The 17,668-nt window shown below is 34.0% G+C and overlaps 1 protein-coding gene across 4 annotated transcripts in view; it reads right to left on the reverse strand.

The window, feature by feature from the left end:
• Positions 1–5,210: 5,210 nt before the first annotated feature.
• MCPH1 (microcephalin 1) overlaps positions 5,211–17,668 on the reverse strand; it is a 382,408-nt gene continuing 369,950 nt past the window's right edge. For 2 of the 4 annotated variants that reach the window (XM_074209530.1, XM_074209526.1), the window contains exon 14: positions 5,227–11,587. In XM_074209530.1, coding sequence (XP_074065631.1) covers positions 11,535–11,587 — 53 coding nt within the window. In that variant the 3' untranslated portion in view covers positions 5,227–11,534. Of the gene's footprint in view, positions 11,588–17,668 lie in introns of all 4 variants that reach the window. The other 2 variants (XM_074209531.1, XM_074209529.1) reach the window with 2 other exon arrangements.

Below are 17,668 nucleotides of genomic sequence, written 5' to 3' on the forward strand. Positions count from 1 at the left end.
TAGAAAAAACAATATATTTTAATCCAGTTGCTAACTAAAAATTGTAAGAATATATATGTACAAATATAATAAGCATATATAAGAATAAGTATAAATATTTCTAATAGAAACAATGAAATTAGCATTTTATATTTAAAATATTTATTTGGGTGATTAAAAAAAAGTTAAGAGCACTAAAATTGACTCACATTTAAGATATAGACCTTCCATTAGATTGTAAGCTCCTTGAGGGCAGAGACTGTCTTTTGTCTCCTTTTGTGTCCTCAAAGCTTAGCCTGACACAAAGAAGGCACTTAATAAATATTGTTTGGTTAATTTAAAACATGAGAATGCTACATTAGTTGTGATTTTTTAAAAAGTAACTATAATTGAGACTTTTAGTTTCATATACAATTCTCTTTCCTGTTCTATTTTGTATATAGAAATCTTCATTTTGTTTGGTGACAATGAAGAGAACATAAAAGGAATAGGGAAGAGCAAGAAATACTGAAAGTTAAAAGCCTATTCATATTTAAAGTAATAGGAATATATATCTTGTTTTTATTTACTATTATTAAGAATAACTATTTCTAAATGATTATATGATTTTGAGTGATATATATCAAAACCTATTAGTCTGTTTCCAAAGCACTACTATTCTGTATGACTTGACAATGTCCTCCATAAATTCTTTACTAGAGGTTCACTCGATATACTGGGGGCGGGGCATTCTTTTAGTTATTTTATTATGTGAATAGAGGACATATGGGCTATCCATTCATTATCTTCATTCTCACTACTTGACCATACCACTTTTGGTTATGATAATACACCTATCTGATAACATCCTTTTGTCCCTTTTTTTAGCATGGAATTTTCTGAACTGTTTTCAAGGAACAGCAATGCTCCTTCTCTTTTGATGTTAGTAAAGGTTCAGTGAAGATATGGAGAACCTTAATTTCCTGTCTTTTTTTATTCCATCAGCCTGAGAAGGGAAGGGAATAAACATTTTTGTAGTATCTTCTATGTAGGGTATATGAGGTGTTCAGCCACTGTATGAGGGCTTCCTGAGACCTTTTCAGGGCAGCTCATCTAACACAAATGTCTCACTTTTCAGCCAACTCTCATCTATGGCTCCAAGGAGTATAGAATGTGCAACAGCCACACTACTGTAAAACTATCTCTACAGAGAGGTTAAACCAGGTTGAATGTAAACAACAGGTCTCAAACCCCTCAGTGGATTAGGGAGATGTTTCTCCTAAGCATGTGAAAATTTTTCCCAGTGCAATGGGTGGATAAGATGGCTATGAGGATTACTGAAGGATGCATTGTGGTATACTTAGAGCTTGGTAGGCACCCAAGACATCAAGTTCATCCATTATGTCCTGAGCCATCACCAGTCATCTTGACTTTTATCTTGCTACTGGACTTTGGAAGAGAAATTAAGATGGATGACTATGCAACTCTGCCTCATTTAAATCTAATTCATGTACAAGTTAAGATGTCATCCTGTGATATCATACATAGGTTCTCTTCAAAACCAAGGATGAACAATGTGATTATGATAAGTATGTGGTCTCTGTGATAGGTGCTGTGCTACTATTCTCCAGTGAATGTCCTATGGACTTATGGGCACTAAGTTCTTTCTTTTACATGGGCTTTACTCTGGAGGGCTTTTGGTGAAATAATCTCTCTCTGATAATATCAAGCTAATAGTTTTTTAAAAATAATTTCAATGTGTGATAATGGTCAGACCTATAGTTTAGAAAAATTACTTTAATGTCTATATGGAGAATATATTCAGGTTGAACGAGAGATGGAACTTGAGGTAGAGAGTCCAAACAGGAGATTTTTGTAACATTGAAAAGATGAGGCAGCTAAGGTGGTGGTCATTTAAGAAAAAAAGGCAGCCTATGCAAGATATATATGGAGACAGAAAAAGTAAGATTTGACACCTAATTGGATATGGGAAGTGAATGAGAGTGAGAAGAAAAGTGTACCACTATAATCTTTACTTTCTGATCCTAAATTTCAACATTATTAAATATTTGAAGGCAGGTACTGTTTTCATTTTCCCTTTATCTTAAAAGAATATGGGTTTAATAGAATGCTTGGCATATTTTAGATTTATAATGAATGTTTACTGATTGAAGGAATTAAGAAGTAGCTCATAGCTGAAATTATTAAAAAATTATTAGCATGTTGTATCTTACAAAGTCATGCTGAGAATTAGGGAAGAGGGTTGTATAAAGTGCTTTATAATTATAAACCTACATAAATGTCTTATTAACCTTTATGGGTCAGCCTTTGTCCAAACATAAGAGTTTAGCAAAGACTAAGTACAAAATAACAAGGATAAATAACAAGAAGGAAGAAGAACATTAGAAGAAGCATGATTAAGAGAAATTATCTGAGAAAGGTCCCATCAGAAACTGGGGATCCTGAGAGCTAATGAACCCACATTGGATTTCCTTCTTGCATTCTCTCTGTTAGATGTCAATCACAAAATATGTTATGAGTCATAAAAGAAATTCTTCTCATTTGGTTCAGAATTTGGCTGGGAACAAACTAGTAGCCTTGATTCCCAGACATTAGAAATTCAGCAACCAGTGGATTATTTCCTTCCCAATTTAAAGACAGTGTTGCCTGGGCAACAGGAGAAAAATACTTTCAAAAGAGATATATCTCAGCATCCCAACTGAGTTTATGGGCCATCCAGTTTCTTTCTAAATAGAATGTTGTCCTCAACATCTGAAAAATTGCTTCTCCTACACAGACCAGAAGTCTCATATTTTAGTTTGAATATGAATTTTAAATGCTTCAGTGCTTTGCAGAATCTACTTTTCATCTTCTAGGTAGTTACTCTGGTAGAAGAGAATTTTCTTCCTGAAACTTGAAGTACAAGAATGATGTCATTTTAACACACTAAAACCTCATGTTATGTTAGTATTATATGTTAGTCTTCTGTTGTAACCACTCAAAATTAGTTATTAGTTCAGTAGGAGAGGTGAGAAAAAAGAGTTAATTTCCACAACTATTCTTTTAAGATATTAAATGCAACTAAATTATCTTTATTTCTTCTGTAAATCTTCAATCAGCATCAAATGCTTCTTATGTTCCAAGCACTGTTAGAGAATACAAATACAAAAATAGAACCCACTAATATATACATATTTTTTTGGGGGGGGAAATAATATATACTCAAATAAATAAATAGAAAATATCTACCAGAGGTTGGCAGAGGGCACTTGAGACCTCACCAAATCCTACACAAATGTGAAATACAGGATGGAAAGAGCATGGCTAATCTATTCAGAGATCTTCTCAGGCTTTCTCTAGGAAGAGGCTGTCTTGTCTACCCTATCTGTCCTTCTCTAATCACTGAAGCTCCTGAATCCAAATTTGTGTGCTTTCCATTTATTCAAAACCAGTCATCATAACTTTCTGTCATCATTAGTTCTTTTATCATTAACTCCTTTTTTCTTTTCTTTTTTTATGTGAATTTTTCTTTGTTTTTTTTGCAAGGCAATGGGGCTAAGTGGCTTGCCCAAGGCCACACAGTTAGGTAATTATTGTCAGAGGCCGCATTTGAATTCAGGTTCTTCTGACTCCAGGGCCAGTACTCTATCCACTGTGCCACCTAGCTGCCCCTATATCAATAACTCCTAAAATATAAAACATCTACTTAACAATAAGGCAATTAAAAATTTCTATGGATAGATGGAAATAGAGTCATTAAGACTTTCCTGTGCCAGCTTTTCAAACAGCAAAAGATTTTGTTGCATCCAATCAGTTCTCAGTAAAATCATGCCTCTTTTCTCAGAAAAGCAGATGCAAAAACTGATTTTCCCCTCCCCCCCAAAAAACCTGAAAAGGGTAGTAAAGGACTTCACTAGCAATCCCATCACCCCTCATCCTGCCCCAGGTTTCCCCTCAATGTATAAATGGTGCTAGAGAGCAATATCATCTTGTTTTTGCCAATCAACTCCTTTCGAGTAATAACTCCTTTATAATTTAGCATAGCTTCCAGCTACCTCTTAATAGCATCTGTATTCTGTTCTGTATAAGAAGTTGGTATCCATCAGTTCCAATTTCTGGTCACCTCCTATTCTGCTCTTCTGTTTCTGGCTTCAAATGCCTTAGAGTATCTACTCATAAGCAATGACCAATAACTTATAATGTGAATTTAAAAAATTCTAGAGTCAGATATGAATCCTATAGTCATTTAATTTTCTCATAGTGATTTGATTTCCAATGAACCAGTTAAAATCTTCAAAACATTGAAAAGAATTGCAAATAAGCTGAAGGTCTACAAGGACCTGTAGCCATGTTTTACTTCAGCCAGTGCTTTTCCTTCAAACAGCTCTTTAAGTAGAAATATCTGTCTTAACTCCTCAGATTTGTCTTAATAATTGATGTATACCACTTTATTTTATATTTATCTATATCAGTTTTGAGATAATGTTTCTTTCCCAGTTGATTTTACTACAGCTCCTCACAAAAAAAGTCCTTCCCCCCACCCCCGCTCCCTCTCACCACCCAAAATGTCCATATATAAAACATGTGGTACAATTGCTTATGTGCACATATAATCTATATCAAATTACTTACTAACGTGGGGAGTGGGGAGGGAAAGGAAGTTGGTAGAAAAATGTAGAATTCAAAATCTTAGAAAAAATGAACATTGATCCTATTTGAAGTTTTCTTGGCAAAGACTCTAGAGTGGTTTGCCATTTCCTTACAGCTCATTTTATAGAGTTAAGTGACTTTCCCAAAGTCATCCAGCTAGTAAGGTTCTGAGCCTAGATTTGAACTTTTGACTCCAAGTTCAGCACTCTACCCACTTTACCATTTAGTTGCTCTTAGGAACAACAATACTAGTTCTAATTGAAAGAGATTAAAAAAACCTACATCTTGTTAAAAATTACTATTACTATGACAGTGAATTAATACTAATCATTCTAGTTTTATCAATATATTTAAAGTGTAAGTGTCCAAAACTGAACTCAATAATACAGATGTGTTCTGAACAGGGTAGTGAAAAGAGAAATTATCTCCATAGCCCTAGACATTATTTAATATAGTTCAGGGAATGCTAGCTATCATAATGAAATGAGGAAAAGAAATAGGAGGAATGAGCATAGACAAGGAAGAAATATCACCATCACTTTTTGCACATGAAATTATGGTTTATTAAGAGAATCTTAAAGAGTCAACTAAAAAATCTAATTGAAACAAATAATAGTGTCAATATAGTTGTAATTAAAAATTAATCAGGAACAAAAAAGTCAAGAATATAAAGGAAATTAACTTTAACATGGGAAAAGAATCAAATTTCACACTATTCTATAAAGTCATAATCATCAAAACAATTTGGTCTTAGATAAGGAAGAGAGAGACTCAAAGGATATTCAAAGGCAATTCTTGAACTATAGTCATATAAAAATTGCTCTAAATTATTATTGATTAGAGAAATGCAAATTAAAGCATCTCTGAGGAACCACCTCACACCTCTCAAACTGGACAATATGACCATAAAGGAAAATGATCAATGTTGGAGGGGATGTGGGAAATCTGGGACACTAATGCATTATTTTTTTTTTTTTTTTTAGGTTTTTGCCAGGCAAATGGAGTTAAGTGGCTTGCCCAAGACCACACAGCTAGGTAATTATTAAGTGTCTGAGACTGTATTTGAATCCAGGTACTCCTGACTCCAAGGCCGGTGCTTTATCCACTACACCACCTAGCCTCCCCTACACGAATGCATTATTGATGGAGCTGTGAACTGATTCAGATTTTCTGGAAAGCAATTTGGAATTCTGTTCAAAGGACAATGAAAATGTGTATGCTCTTTGATCCAGAAATATCACTACTGGATATGTACCCTGAAGAGATCATGAAAAGGGTAAAAAAAAACCAAAATTGTACAAAAATATTCATAGAAGCTCTGTTTGTAGTGGCAAAGAATTGGAAATTGAGGGGATACCCATCAATGGAGGAATGGCTGAACAAATTGTGGTATATGTAAGTGATGGACTACTGTTATTTTTTAAGAAATCAAGAGGGATGAGATTTCAGAAAAGCTTGGAAAGACTTGCATGAATTGTTGTGGAATGAAATGGGCAGAACTAGAAGAACATTATATACACTAACAACAACATGAGGTGTTGATCAACCTTGATGAACTTGCTCACCCCATCAGTGCAATAATCAGGGACAATTTGAAGGGGATCTGTGTTGCAGAATACCATCTGAAACAGAGGAGCAGTGGAGGTTAAGTGAAGACCAAAGCTTATTATCTTCAGTTTTTAAAGTTGTCTTATGTATTAAGTAACTTTGCTATCTTTGTTTTCTTTCTTCCTTTTGGAACTGTTTCTTCTCTCACAATAAATTCAATTTTGATCTATGCATGTCTTGGATGCAAATGTTGTAAAACTCAAAACCTTGCAAAACCAATAGGTAGAAACTACCATTATAGGTAATTGGAAAACAAATAAAATATTTATATGTATAAAAAAAGAAATAGACTGATAAATGGAATAGATTAGGTGAATACAAAAGCAAATGAGCACAGTGACTTAGTGTTTGAAAAACTCAAAAGATCCCAGCAATTCTGGCAATGTGAAAGTAGTTTCAAAAAGCTATTAAACTATTAAAGTAGTATCCCTAGATAAAAGAATCTAGGGATACTACTGCTAAGACTATATTCTAAAGAGATGAAAGGAAAAGGAAAAGGACCTATATGTATAGAAGTTTTTTTCTAGTGTCAAAAAATTAGAAAATGAGAAAGTGCCTACCAATTGGGGAATGATTAAGTTATGATAAATGAAGTTGATGGAATGCTGTTGTCCTGTAAGAAATGATGAAGGGGATGGTATCAGAAAAATCTGGGAAGACTTGTATGTAGGGATGCAAAATGAAGTGAGTATAACCAAGAGAACAACTTATACAGGAACAACATTGTAAAGACAAGCAACTTTGAAAGAATTTTGAACTCTGATGAACAGTGACCAATCTGAGGTCCTGCACTGGAGTCTCACGGGTTCAAAGCTTGCTCCCTGTGTCAGGGTACCCTGATTCAATTCTACCTGTTGCATCAGCATTCCAGGACTCAAAATATGCATTCCACATTGGGACTGGGGCCCTCTGTTCTGGCCTGCTGAGCCAGGAACCAGATGTTTTGGTTACTAAGGATGAGTTGTAGCTAAGAGCCTTCAGTTGGTTTCCCAGTTCCCCATCTATGCTGGGGGGAGGGGGTGTACTCCCCTTTTACCTATCTGAAACAGATTTTCTTGAAGTTTCTTCAAAATACCTTGACCTGAAAACTATGTTACTCTGTTTTATTGTGTGTTCTGTCCCTTCAGGGTCTGTTCAGAGGCTTCATTTGAAGTTGTTTCAGAGAGAGATTGGAAAAAGCTCCTGAAGTTTCCTAACTTCTCTCTACTATTTTGGCTCTGTCCTAATGTTACTTTAACTTGTATTTCTCTATATTAGTACTTGGAGTGTGTTTTTTCTTGTGTTGACAACTGGCAATTCTTAAGAAATCTTCCTGTTCATAGTTCATATGCTTTGACCACTGATTTACTTGAGGGTATGACTTCATCATGGTCTTAAAAAACTGAATCAGTTCTTATATGTAGCTTGAATAAAAGATGTTATCAAGCAAACTTACTGCCAACATCTTCCATATCAGTTGTTTCCCTTCTAATTTTAATTGCATTAGATTTGTTTGTTCAAAAATTTATTGATTTTGTTTAATTGAAACTGTCCATTTTATTTTCAGTGATCCTGGCTATTGCTTATTTACTCATGAATTCTTCCCATATCAATAGATTTGAAATCAATAGATTTGAAAATAGATTTAATCTCTTCCTCACTCCTAAGATTTGCTTTTGATATCACTCTGTATGTTGAAGTGATGTATTCATTTGGACTTTATCTTGAGAATCCTAGCTTTACCCTGATCTTATTGTTTCTAATCTTTCAAATTTGTTGATCTTTACTATATTGTTATCTTATACATTTTCCCTCTGGATCTATTCCATTTCATTCTGCATCAATTCATACAAGTCTTTTGAAACTACCTTCTTAATCATTTCTTAAGCACAATAGTATCCTACCATCTTTATATCCCATAACTTATTCAGCCATTTCCTAATCCTCTCAGACTCACTCCCATTCTTTGTCACTTCAAAAAGAAGTATAAATATTTTTTATACAGCCTTAGTTTTTTTTCCTTAGGATCATTTCATATATATATATATATATATATATGTATGTATGTATTAGGTTTTTGCAAGGCAATCGGGTTAAGTGGCTTGCCCAAGGCCACACAGCTAGGTAATTATTAAGTGTCTGAGGCCAGATTTGAACTCAGGTACTCCTGACTCCAAGGCCAGTGCTCTATCCACTGCACCACCTAGCTGCCCCCTCATTTCCTATATATTATTTATGGAAGTTTTAATTTTGAAGTTCTTTATAGGTGGTAAACAGCATATATTCCCTATATCTACTTTGCCCTCTGGTTCTAAGACATCTGTGCAGTGTTCTTTTAAGATTTCTTGAAATGAAATGCCTAGACTTATGTTGCTGCTGTTGTTTTGGTCATGGTCTTTAAGTAGTAAAATGATTTTTAATTTTTTTCTCTTTTACCTGTGTTCCGAGTCAATTGCTTGTTTTTTCTTTGAGAACTTTCATTTTCTTCCATTTTCCCCAGTTTTTGACTTTACTTTAATATTTTTTTGTTATTCTTGGTTTTCAGTGATTATTTTCATGATCTTTTCTTTCACAGAATAATTGTGCCTTGTGAGCAGGCATATATGCCCCATACATAGCCTTCTTGGTACATAATAAGCATTTAAAAATATTTACTTGGAAGCAGATATAAAATACATTAATATGTGAATGAATGGCTTATAACTCAGATTATGGGTATATTCTCTCAGATATATTTGTTTTAAAGGAATTGATGGGTAACCTCAATATTGTGAAGTTCCATTTAAAGGTGACAGGATTAATCTTTTACTTTTTTAAAAAAAATTCCAATTACATGCAAAGATAGTTTTCAATATTCATCCTTTTGAAAGCTTGATTTCTTTTATTGCTATTTCATTTTTCCAAATGTAGGTTATGAAATATTTTTCAACATTCAACCATAAGCCTATGTATTTATTTAAATTAGAAAATTTCCTTCTATCCTCCCTTTCTATCTCATCCCCTCAGCAGTGAACAGTCCGGTTAATATTGTCCATACACATTTGTGTTAAACATGTTTACTGATTAGTCATTTTCGGTATGAGGAATTAGGATTAAGGGAAATAAATACATAAGAAATATTTTTTAAAAAGTAAATGTAGTATTCATCAGATCCTGAAGGATTTTTTTGTTTTGTTTTTCTTCCTGTGAATGGGGTTAGCATTGTCCATAGCCGGTCTAATAGGGCTGTCCTATCTCTCTGAACTGCTGTGAGTACCTGCATTCATTAGGGTTGATCATCTCACAATGTTGTTAATGTATAGAAAGCTTTTGAATTCCACATTTTCTCTTGTCCTCCCTTCCCTCCTCCCCATGGCAGTGAGCAATCTGATATAGGTTGTATATGTACAATTGTGTTTAGCATATTTCTATATTAGCCATGTTGTGAAAGAAGAATTAGCATGAAGGGAAACACCATGAGAAAGAAAGAAAAAACATAAAAAATAATTTAGAAAAGTGAACATAGAGCATGCTTTGCTGTATTCAGACTCCATAGCTTTTTCTCTGGATGTGAATGGCATTTTTCCTAATCTTTTAGGATTGTCCTTGATCACCAAAAAGAGGGACAGAGTTCGTCATAGTTGATCATCTCAAATGTTGTTAATGTGTACAGTGCTTTCCTGGTTTTGCTTACTTCACTCAGCATCAATTCATATAAGTGTTTCTAGGCTTTTCTGAAGTTCTAAGATTTCTTGTAGAAAAATAGTATTCCATCACATTCTTATGCCATAACTTGTTCAGACATTCCCCAATTGATCAGCATTCCCTCAAATTCCATTTTTTTGCTACCAGAAAAAGAACTGCAATAAACATTTTTATATGTATGGGTCTTTCATCCTTTTTAAATGATCTCTTTGGGATATAGACCTAGTAGTGATATTGCTGGATCAAAGGGTATGCATAGTTTTTTGCCCTTTGGGCACAGTTCCAAATTGCTTTCTAGAATGGTTGGATCATTTACAAACCCACTAACAGTGCATTAGTGTCCCAGTTTTACCAAACAAGATCAATTGTTTTTAATAAAGGCTGCATTTTAAAAAATAAATATTTAATTTATTTTTTCAACTACATGCAATGGTAGTTTTCAACAATCAATTTTTAGCAAGGTTGTGAGTTTTACATTTTTCTCCTTCTCTCTCCTCCCCCTGAAAGCAATCTAAGTTATACATGAATAACCATGTTAAACATAGATCCATATTAATCATGTTGTGAAGGAATAACCAAGTCTCATGAAATCGATCAATTTATTCAGTATCTACCACTGTGTTAAGCCCTGGGTTTACAAAAAGAGGCAAAAACAGTACTTGCCCTCAAGGAGAGATCCATTGTGTTTTGTGTAGTTTTTTTTAAAAAATATTTTATTTTGTCCCCAATTAAATGCAAAGACAATTTTTAACATTCCTAAAAAATTTTAAGTTTCAAATTTTCTCTCTCTTTCCCTCACTAGCCCCCTTCCTGAGACAATAAGCAATTTAATATGGGTAATACATGTCCAATCATGCAAAACATATTGCCATATTGTTCATGTTCTAGAAGGCACAGACTCAAAAGAAAAAAAGACATGGAAAAAAATCCAGCAAGTGAAAAATAACATGCTTCAATCTGCATTTAGACTCCATCAGTTCATTCTCTAGAGGTGGATCGCATTTTTTATCGAGTCTTTTGGAATCATCTCAGATCATTAATCGTCTTGCCGAGAATAGCTAAGAAATTCTCAGTTGATCATTGTATAATATTGTTGTTACTGTGTATAAATGGTTCTTCTTACTTCATTTTGTACCAATTCTTATAAGTCTTTCCAGGTTTTTCTGAAATCAGCCTGCTCATAATTTTTTATAACACAGTAATATTCCATTATAATTATATACTAAAACTTTTTAAGCCATTCCCTAATTGATGACACCCCCAATTTCCAGTTCTTTGCCATTGTATAATTATTTTCCCATGACATTAAAATCTCCAACTTTATTTAGTAGCATATTCCTTTCTTTAATTTTTCTTTTTTTTTTCTTTTTTTTTTTTTTTACATTTAGGTCTTGCTATTTAGGACAAAAACACCAGGGCATCAGTAATATTGCAGCACACAATTTGGATCTGTTAACCCAATCTCATGTACAAAATTATGGGAATAACCCAAGTTACATTTTATTGTCTACTAGGACAAGAACTTACAATAAAAGTACATTAAATTCTATATCATTCAGCTGTCCAATCCTTTTATTTTATGATTTGTTTTAACATGTGAATGACTTAAAAGAAGTTGTTCCTAATGGCCTTCTAAATGCTGAGTGACTTCTTCCTTATGGTATTAGGTAGCTTTCACAGGGACAGATCTTGTGTTGAGTGATTGAATCTGAAGAAGAAGAAGAGAAGATAATTATTCAGGATGCTCACCTAGTAAATTGACAGTGCAAACATGTACATACAGAATGACGTTTTCATTTAACAAAGATGTTTCTGACTGTACAAAAAGAAAATCATGCTGTAATGGCCTGAGAATTGGACAGAAAATAGAGTCCTATCCTATCAGAAACTACATGCGTTGAGTACCCATTGTGCTCATTATTTGTTGAGTCAGTGATTATAGACTCTGAGTCTTACTTTCCTCTTCTGAAAAGTGACAGATTAGTTTTCAAAGGACTCTTCTAACAAACTTGTTTTAATTTGATTCTTTTCAGTTCTGGAATTTTTAGACCTAAAGTCCTATCTGGCCTTAATTATGATTCTATGAAAATATCTGAGGAGATTCTTGTTTTGGTACTGAGACGTCATGGTAGCTCAATAAGTAAAGCCAGTTGTGGATGGCAGGTGGAAGCAAATACTTCCTTTGACTTTCTTTAACAGGGGCATTTTGATTTCTTTTGACTAAGGTTGAAAGTCATCAGTGTTAGGGATAGAGTTAGAAAATCTCCAAGTTAGAAGAAAATTTAGATGTTACTGAGTTTAAACCATAAATGAACAAGAATATCCTCTAGAATATATCATACAAGTTGTATTTTAGCCTTTATTTGAAGACCTACAATGAGTGGGAAATTACCAAAGCATGAAGTACCTGATTGTACTTTTTGATAACTTTGGTAGCAAGTCTTTCTTTTTATTAAGTCTAAATTTTCAACTTTGCACCTTACTCATTGTTCTCTGGAAAGCAAGCAGGACAAGTCTAACCAGTCTTCTTGTATGATATGCTAGAATGATAACTGTCTTCTTAAGCTAGATATTCCTAGGTCTTTGATCTGATCTTTATATGGCATAATCTCAAAACCTTTCACCATGCTTTTTGTGTCTCACTGAATGATCTCCATCTTAGAGACTTATTGCTCTGCCTTTTCAAAAATAGGATACCTAGAACCGACCATGATATGCCAGACATTGCCTGATAATGACAGAGTTAGGTGAGAAAACTGATAATTTTTGATATTATGTTGTTTTTAATGCAGTACAATTGTACTGCCTTTCATGCTATTGATAAATGCTGACTTGGAAATACACTAAAACCATCAGCTCTTTTTCAGAGAAACTGTCATCTACTGATATCTCCCATCTTATACTACTGAAATTGAGTTTTTTTAACCTAAATATAAAACTTAACCTGTCTCCTGATTAGATTTCATTTTTAAGATGTAGACCAATGTTTTAGGTTCTCAAGATTAATTAATATGTTAGCTATCCTTAGTTTTGTGTCATTTGAAAATCTGACAAATTTATCAACCATGCTTTTATCTATGTTAGAGAGCACAAGATCAAGCATAGATTCCTAGATTACTACAACAAAGACTTCCTTCTAAATTGACACTGAACTACTGATGACCTTTCTTTGGATTCAGTCATTCAATTGGTTCCAAATCCAACCTACTGCACTGTTATCTAGCCTACATCTCTATTACCCCTTAAGACTTGACAACTGCTTTGCTAAAATCTATCTATAGCATCCCCTTGGATCTAGAAATGCTTTCCAAAAAGGAAAATAAGGTTAATCTTGCATGACCTATTCTTGATGAAACCATGCAGAATTTGTGTGATCATGGTTTCATGTTAATTAACCACCCTTAAAAATTAAGGGATAGGATATGGGCTTGTGATTTCATTGGCAAAAGCATCTTTAAGGGGTGGAAACTTTTACTACCAATGCAGATTTACATGATCCTCTGTAACTTACAGACTCAAGGAGTTGTCTAGGTGCACTAAGAAATTAAGTGATTTGCCCAAGGTCACACAGTATATGTCAAAGGTGGGACTCAAATCTAGGTAATGCTAGTTTCAAGGCCAGTACTCTAAACACTACTTTAATAATCTACCCTTTTAATAATTCATCCATTTTTTCCCTAAGAATTGAAATCAAGTTTACTGTTCTCTAGTTTGCAGGGTTCAAGCAACTTTTTTTTCTTGAAAATCAAGACATTTGTTCTTCTCCAGTATTTTGAAAACTCATTATCATGATCTTTCAAAATTCATTTAAAAGTCATTCAGCCTTCACATCTGCCAATTCTTTAAATTCCCTAAGTATTGAAATCATAGGCATTGTTTGTGTCCAGTTATTCTCTGCTTCTTTGGCACAAAATCTATGACAAGAATGGTCACTTGTTTTAAGATTCTTATCATGTTATTAGTTCATTCAGGTCTGTTGACTTGAACTTACCAGTCCCTCAAAAAAATAAAAACCATCTTCCATTGGATCTGGGACCATCTCCAGTCATCCTGATCTATATCTTGGAACTAGATCAAGTGGCTGGTGACTCTGCACACCCGTTTCACTTAAATTCAATTCACTTGTATGTCACTTCCCTGACATCATGGTGCTCTTTGAGAAAGGATAAACAACTATTATCCAGAGGAAACACATAGTGTCACTTTTATTTTGTTCATCAGGATAATCTTTATTAAAAAAAACCTCTCTTTCTCCTAATAGAACTAAAAAAACTTGTGTTATTCTTACTTTTCATCCCCAATCCTACTTTATTTTGAGTGAGATAGGACCAGCATTTATCAGGGTTCCCCACTACCACCTCTTTTTCTGTAAAGGGTGACAAAGCTGTTCCTGGGATTTGATTAGCCCCAGTCTCCCTTGTCTAATGTTCTCAGTCATAAAAAATTTCACCAATGTGGAGTTAGGCCCCTTTAACATGGTAGACTTCTGAAGACAATGAAAGAGAAAAACCCGTCAAGCTGCTTAAACATGTTCCCATTATGGAGACAAGGGATGACACATCTAGAGACACAAAGTGCCCTATGTAGTGTTGCAAATCCTTGCTTTGTCAGAATTAAATAAATTGCCTTTTTTAAAGGTTTTTTTGCAAGGCAAATGGGATTAAGTGGCTTGCCCAAGGCCACATAGCTAGGTAATTTTTAAGTTTCTGAGACCAGATTTGAACCCAGGTACTCCTGACTCCAGGACTGGTGCTCTATCCACTGCACCGCGTAGCTGCCCCCTATTTATGTCTTTTTAAAAACAGAAATTAATTCCTTTTGCAATTATACATCTCTTTAGACAATACCCATTTTTCTTGTCATATGGGAACTGTTTCCCTTTGTGTCATCAGAATTTTATTCTAGAGATATTTTCCATGGGCTTAGTTTCCATGAAAAAATTTTAGGATGTGGAATTCTACTTGTCCTTCTTCTGAAGCTTTGGAAAACTGTACCCCCAAATTGAGTATGTATATCAAATTATAACAGTTTTCCTCTGCTACTCTATCACAAAGATGAAATGTTCACTTCCTCCAAGATTCTCATCATTTCTACCCCAGCAGCCAGTTCCTTCATTTTTGTTAAAGCTAGATTCAGAAGAGAATTTTTTTTAGGTTGTTTTACCTTTTGAAAGATAAGATTATTATTAAGTCTAGAAATTATGAACTGTTCCGATTATGAGAAAGACAACAATGTCTCTGGAGATGTTTGGATAACTAAGATTTTCTAATACAATTATACTAACTCTCTATGTGATCTGTAGGGTAAGCTAGGAATGATATCAATTCTGTTCTTGACTTTATCTTTACACAAATTTCTCTCCATAAGATTTTCTCAGCTGGTTCCTGTATTTTCTCACATAAAATAATAAATCAACAAATATTTTTAGGTACCTACCACATGTGTGGCAAGCATTGTACTCCATACCAGAGATTCAAATACAAACAACAAAACATTCCCTCCTCTCATGGAATTCAGAAGATCATCCACTGCTATTTGCGAGGTACAAATTATTATATTCTAATTATATATGTGAGGATATATAAATATATATATATATATATATATATATATATATACACACACACACACACACACACACAAATTATATTCCAATGGGAAAGATATATATATATATATATATATATATATATATATATATACACATATATACATACAGTATATAGAGAATAAATAAAAATATAAAACCACATGAGCATATCTTCTTAACATATAAACAATTCTCTTTCCATCCCCCTTCCACACATATTGGACTAGTCTGTTTATTTTGTATAATGAAAGCCACATATACAAATTGAATGACTTATTGAAAGACTACAAAAAGATAATTACCCTTGATTTTGTTAACAGCATAGTACATGCAAGAGAAAAAGTTAGCATACTGGTATACTAAAATCTTAAAATTTAAACTATACTTTTAGAATTCTACCTCCTAAACACCTGTAGACACCTGAGAAAGCACAGATTATGAGATATTGTGCAAGGGAAAACAAATCACCAGTCTTTATAAATCTTCTCTAGCTAGGACATTATTCAACATTTGCATAGAAGAGAGGAATATAATTGGGAGGGGGCATATAAATTTCTTTATCATAGTCCATTTGAGGAAGTGACTACCCAGGAAGGTATGACAAGGACTAGGAATTAAAATGGGGTTCTGATTATAAGTTAGATGATCCTTGAACTGGAAGATTCAAAGAACAGAATAGAGGAGTCAGCAGAATTCAGAGAAGAATCAGACAGAAGAGGACCAAGAGCAGATGATCTTTGCCTTGCTTGTGTGACTTTTGGTATAACCTGGTTCTCTGATAGGAAGACAGAATCATAGTAATTGGCTAAGAGAGCTGATGGAGAAAAGAACCTTATCACAGTTCTTCTTTCTATGAAGCACAAAGTAGCAGGTGACCCTGAAGATATTACTTCAGTTGCAGCATTATAAGAGGCTATGGTTTCAGGACTTGAGGAATGCGACTAACTGTATATAGTGTACAAAGGGTATATAGAGTCATTCCTGAGACCTGCCCCTTCTGCCTGAGAACAGGGCATCACATTAGTCTTCTAGCAAAAGGTCTCATGGCACAATATATAAAAGCACTAAACAAACACAAGTGTGAGAACAAAGATCATTTGACAGCTCAAGGATGATTGAAAGCCAAAATATCTGTGTCTAGGGATCTACTACAGTCCCAAATTCCTGACTGTAAACATAAACTTGATAAATGATTTTTATCCAAATTTTTATCTAAGATAACCATATCCAGAAATTCCATTGTCAGATTATATGAATAATCCTTAAATAACCAATAAAATGTAAATGTAAGGACAGATGTTAGAATAACATCAAGCCTATCTAGCTAAAAAAAGAATGTGGTAATAAACTAAGTTATACAGGAGCAATGCTTATGACAACTTAAAAAAATTATTTTGACAGGTCTTGGCATACACGGAGATAGTTTAGTGTCCATTTTTCTGTGTGGTCTTTTAATTTAGAGGGCACCAGGGAGCACACTGGTACTTAACCTTTTTATAGTAAAGGGGGGCAAGTCATTTTATATGACTATATGTTTTCTCCATTTGTAAAATGGGTCTAGAAGTATTTGCATAAAGTGTTCAGGAATACTATGATGAAAGGTTTTGGATCCTAGGACACTATTATTATTTTGGTTTCAGGCTTACCAAAAGAATCATGAGTCAGAGTATGAAGAATTTAGAGATGTGCTAACCCAGGCTCTCACTCAGTGTAAGAATCCCTGGTTGAACAACTGCAGTGACAGCTGTTATGTACCAGGTGCTAAAAAATACTAGAAAATGTGCTCTGAACATACATAGAAAGGCAAGAATATAGAACCTGTCCTCAGATTCTAATGGAGAAAATATGCAAAAAAATACATGCATAGAACATGTGCAAATGTAAGGTCATCTTGGCAAATTCACTATTATACACAAAAAATGTTTCAATATTGAGTGACTACAACTATAAAAACACATTCTCTTCTTCCAATCATTTGTATTTTCCATCTATTTCTACTATTTCCACCCTTCAAGGCTAAGTAGAAAAGCCAAATTTCACATCTGGGTAAAATGACAGTGGTGGACCTACAGTCAGGAAGATGTGTTCAAATTGCCTCCAACAACTAGCTTTGTAACAATGGGAAAGTCATATAATTTCTCAGTTTATTTTTTCATCTGTAAAATGGAACTAATAGCTGTAGTGCCTAGAGTTTTGTTT

This window comes from Macrotis lagotis, chromosome 1 (genome assembly GCF_037893015.1).
Source record: "Macrotis lagotis isolate mMagLag1 chromosome 1, bilby.v1.9.chrom.fasta, whole genome shotgun sequence".
Lineage (NCBI taxonomy): Eukaryota > Metazoa > Chordata > Mammalia > Peramelemorphia > Peramelidae > Macrotis > Macrotis lagotis.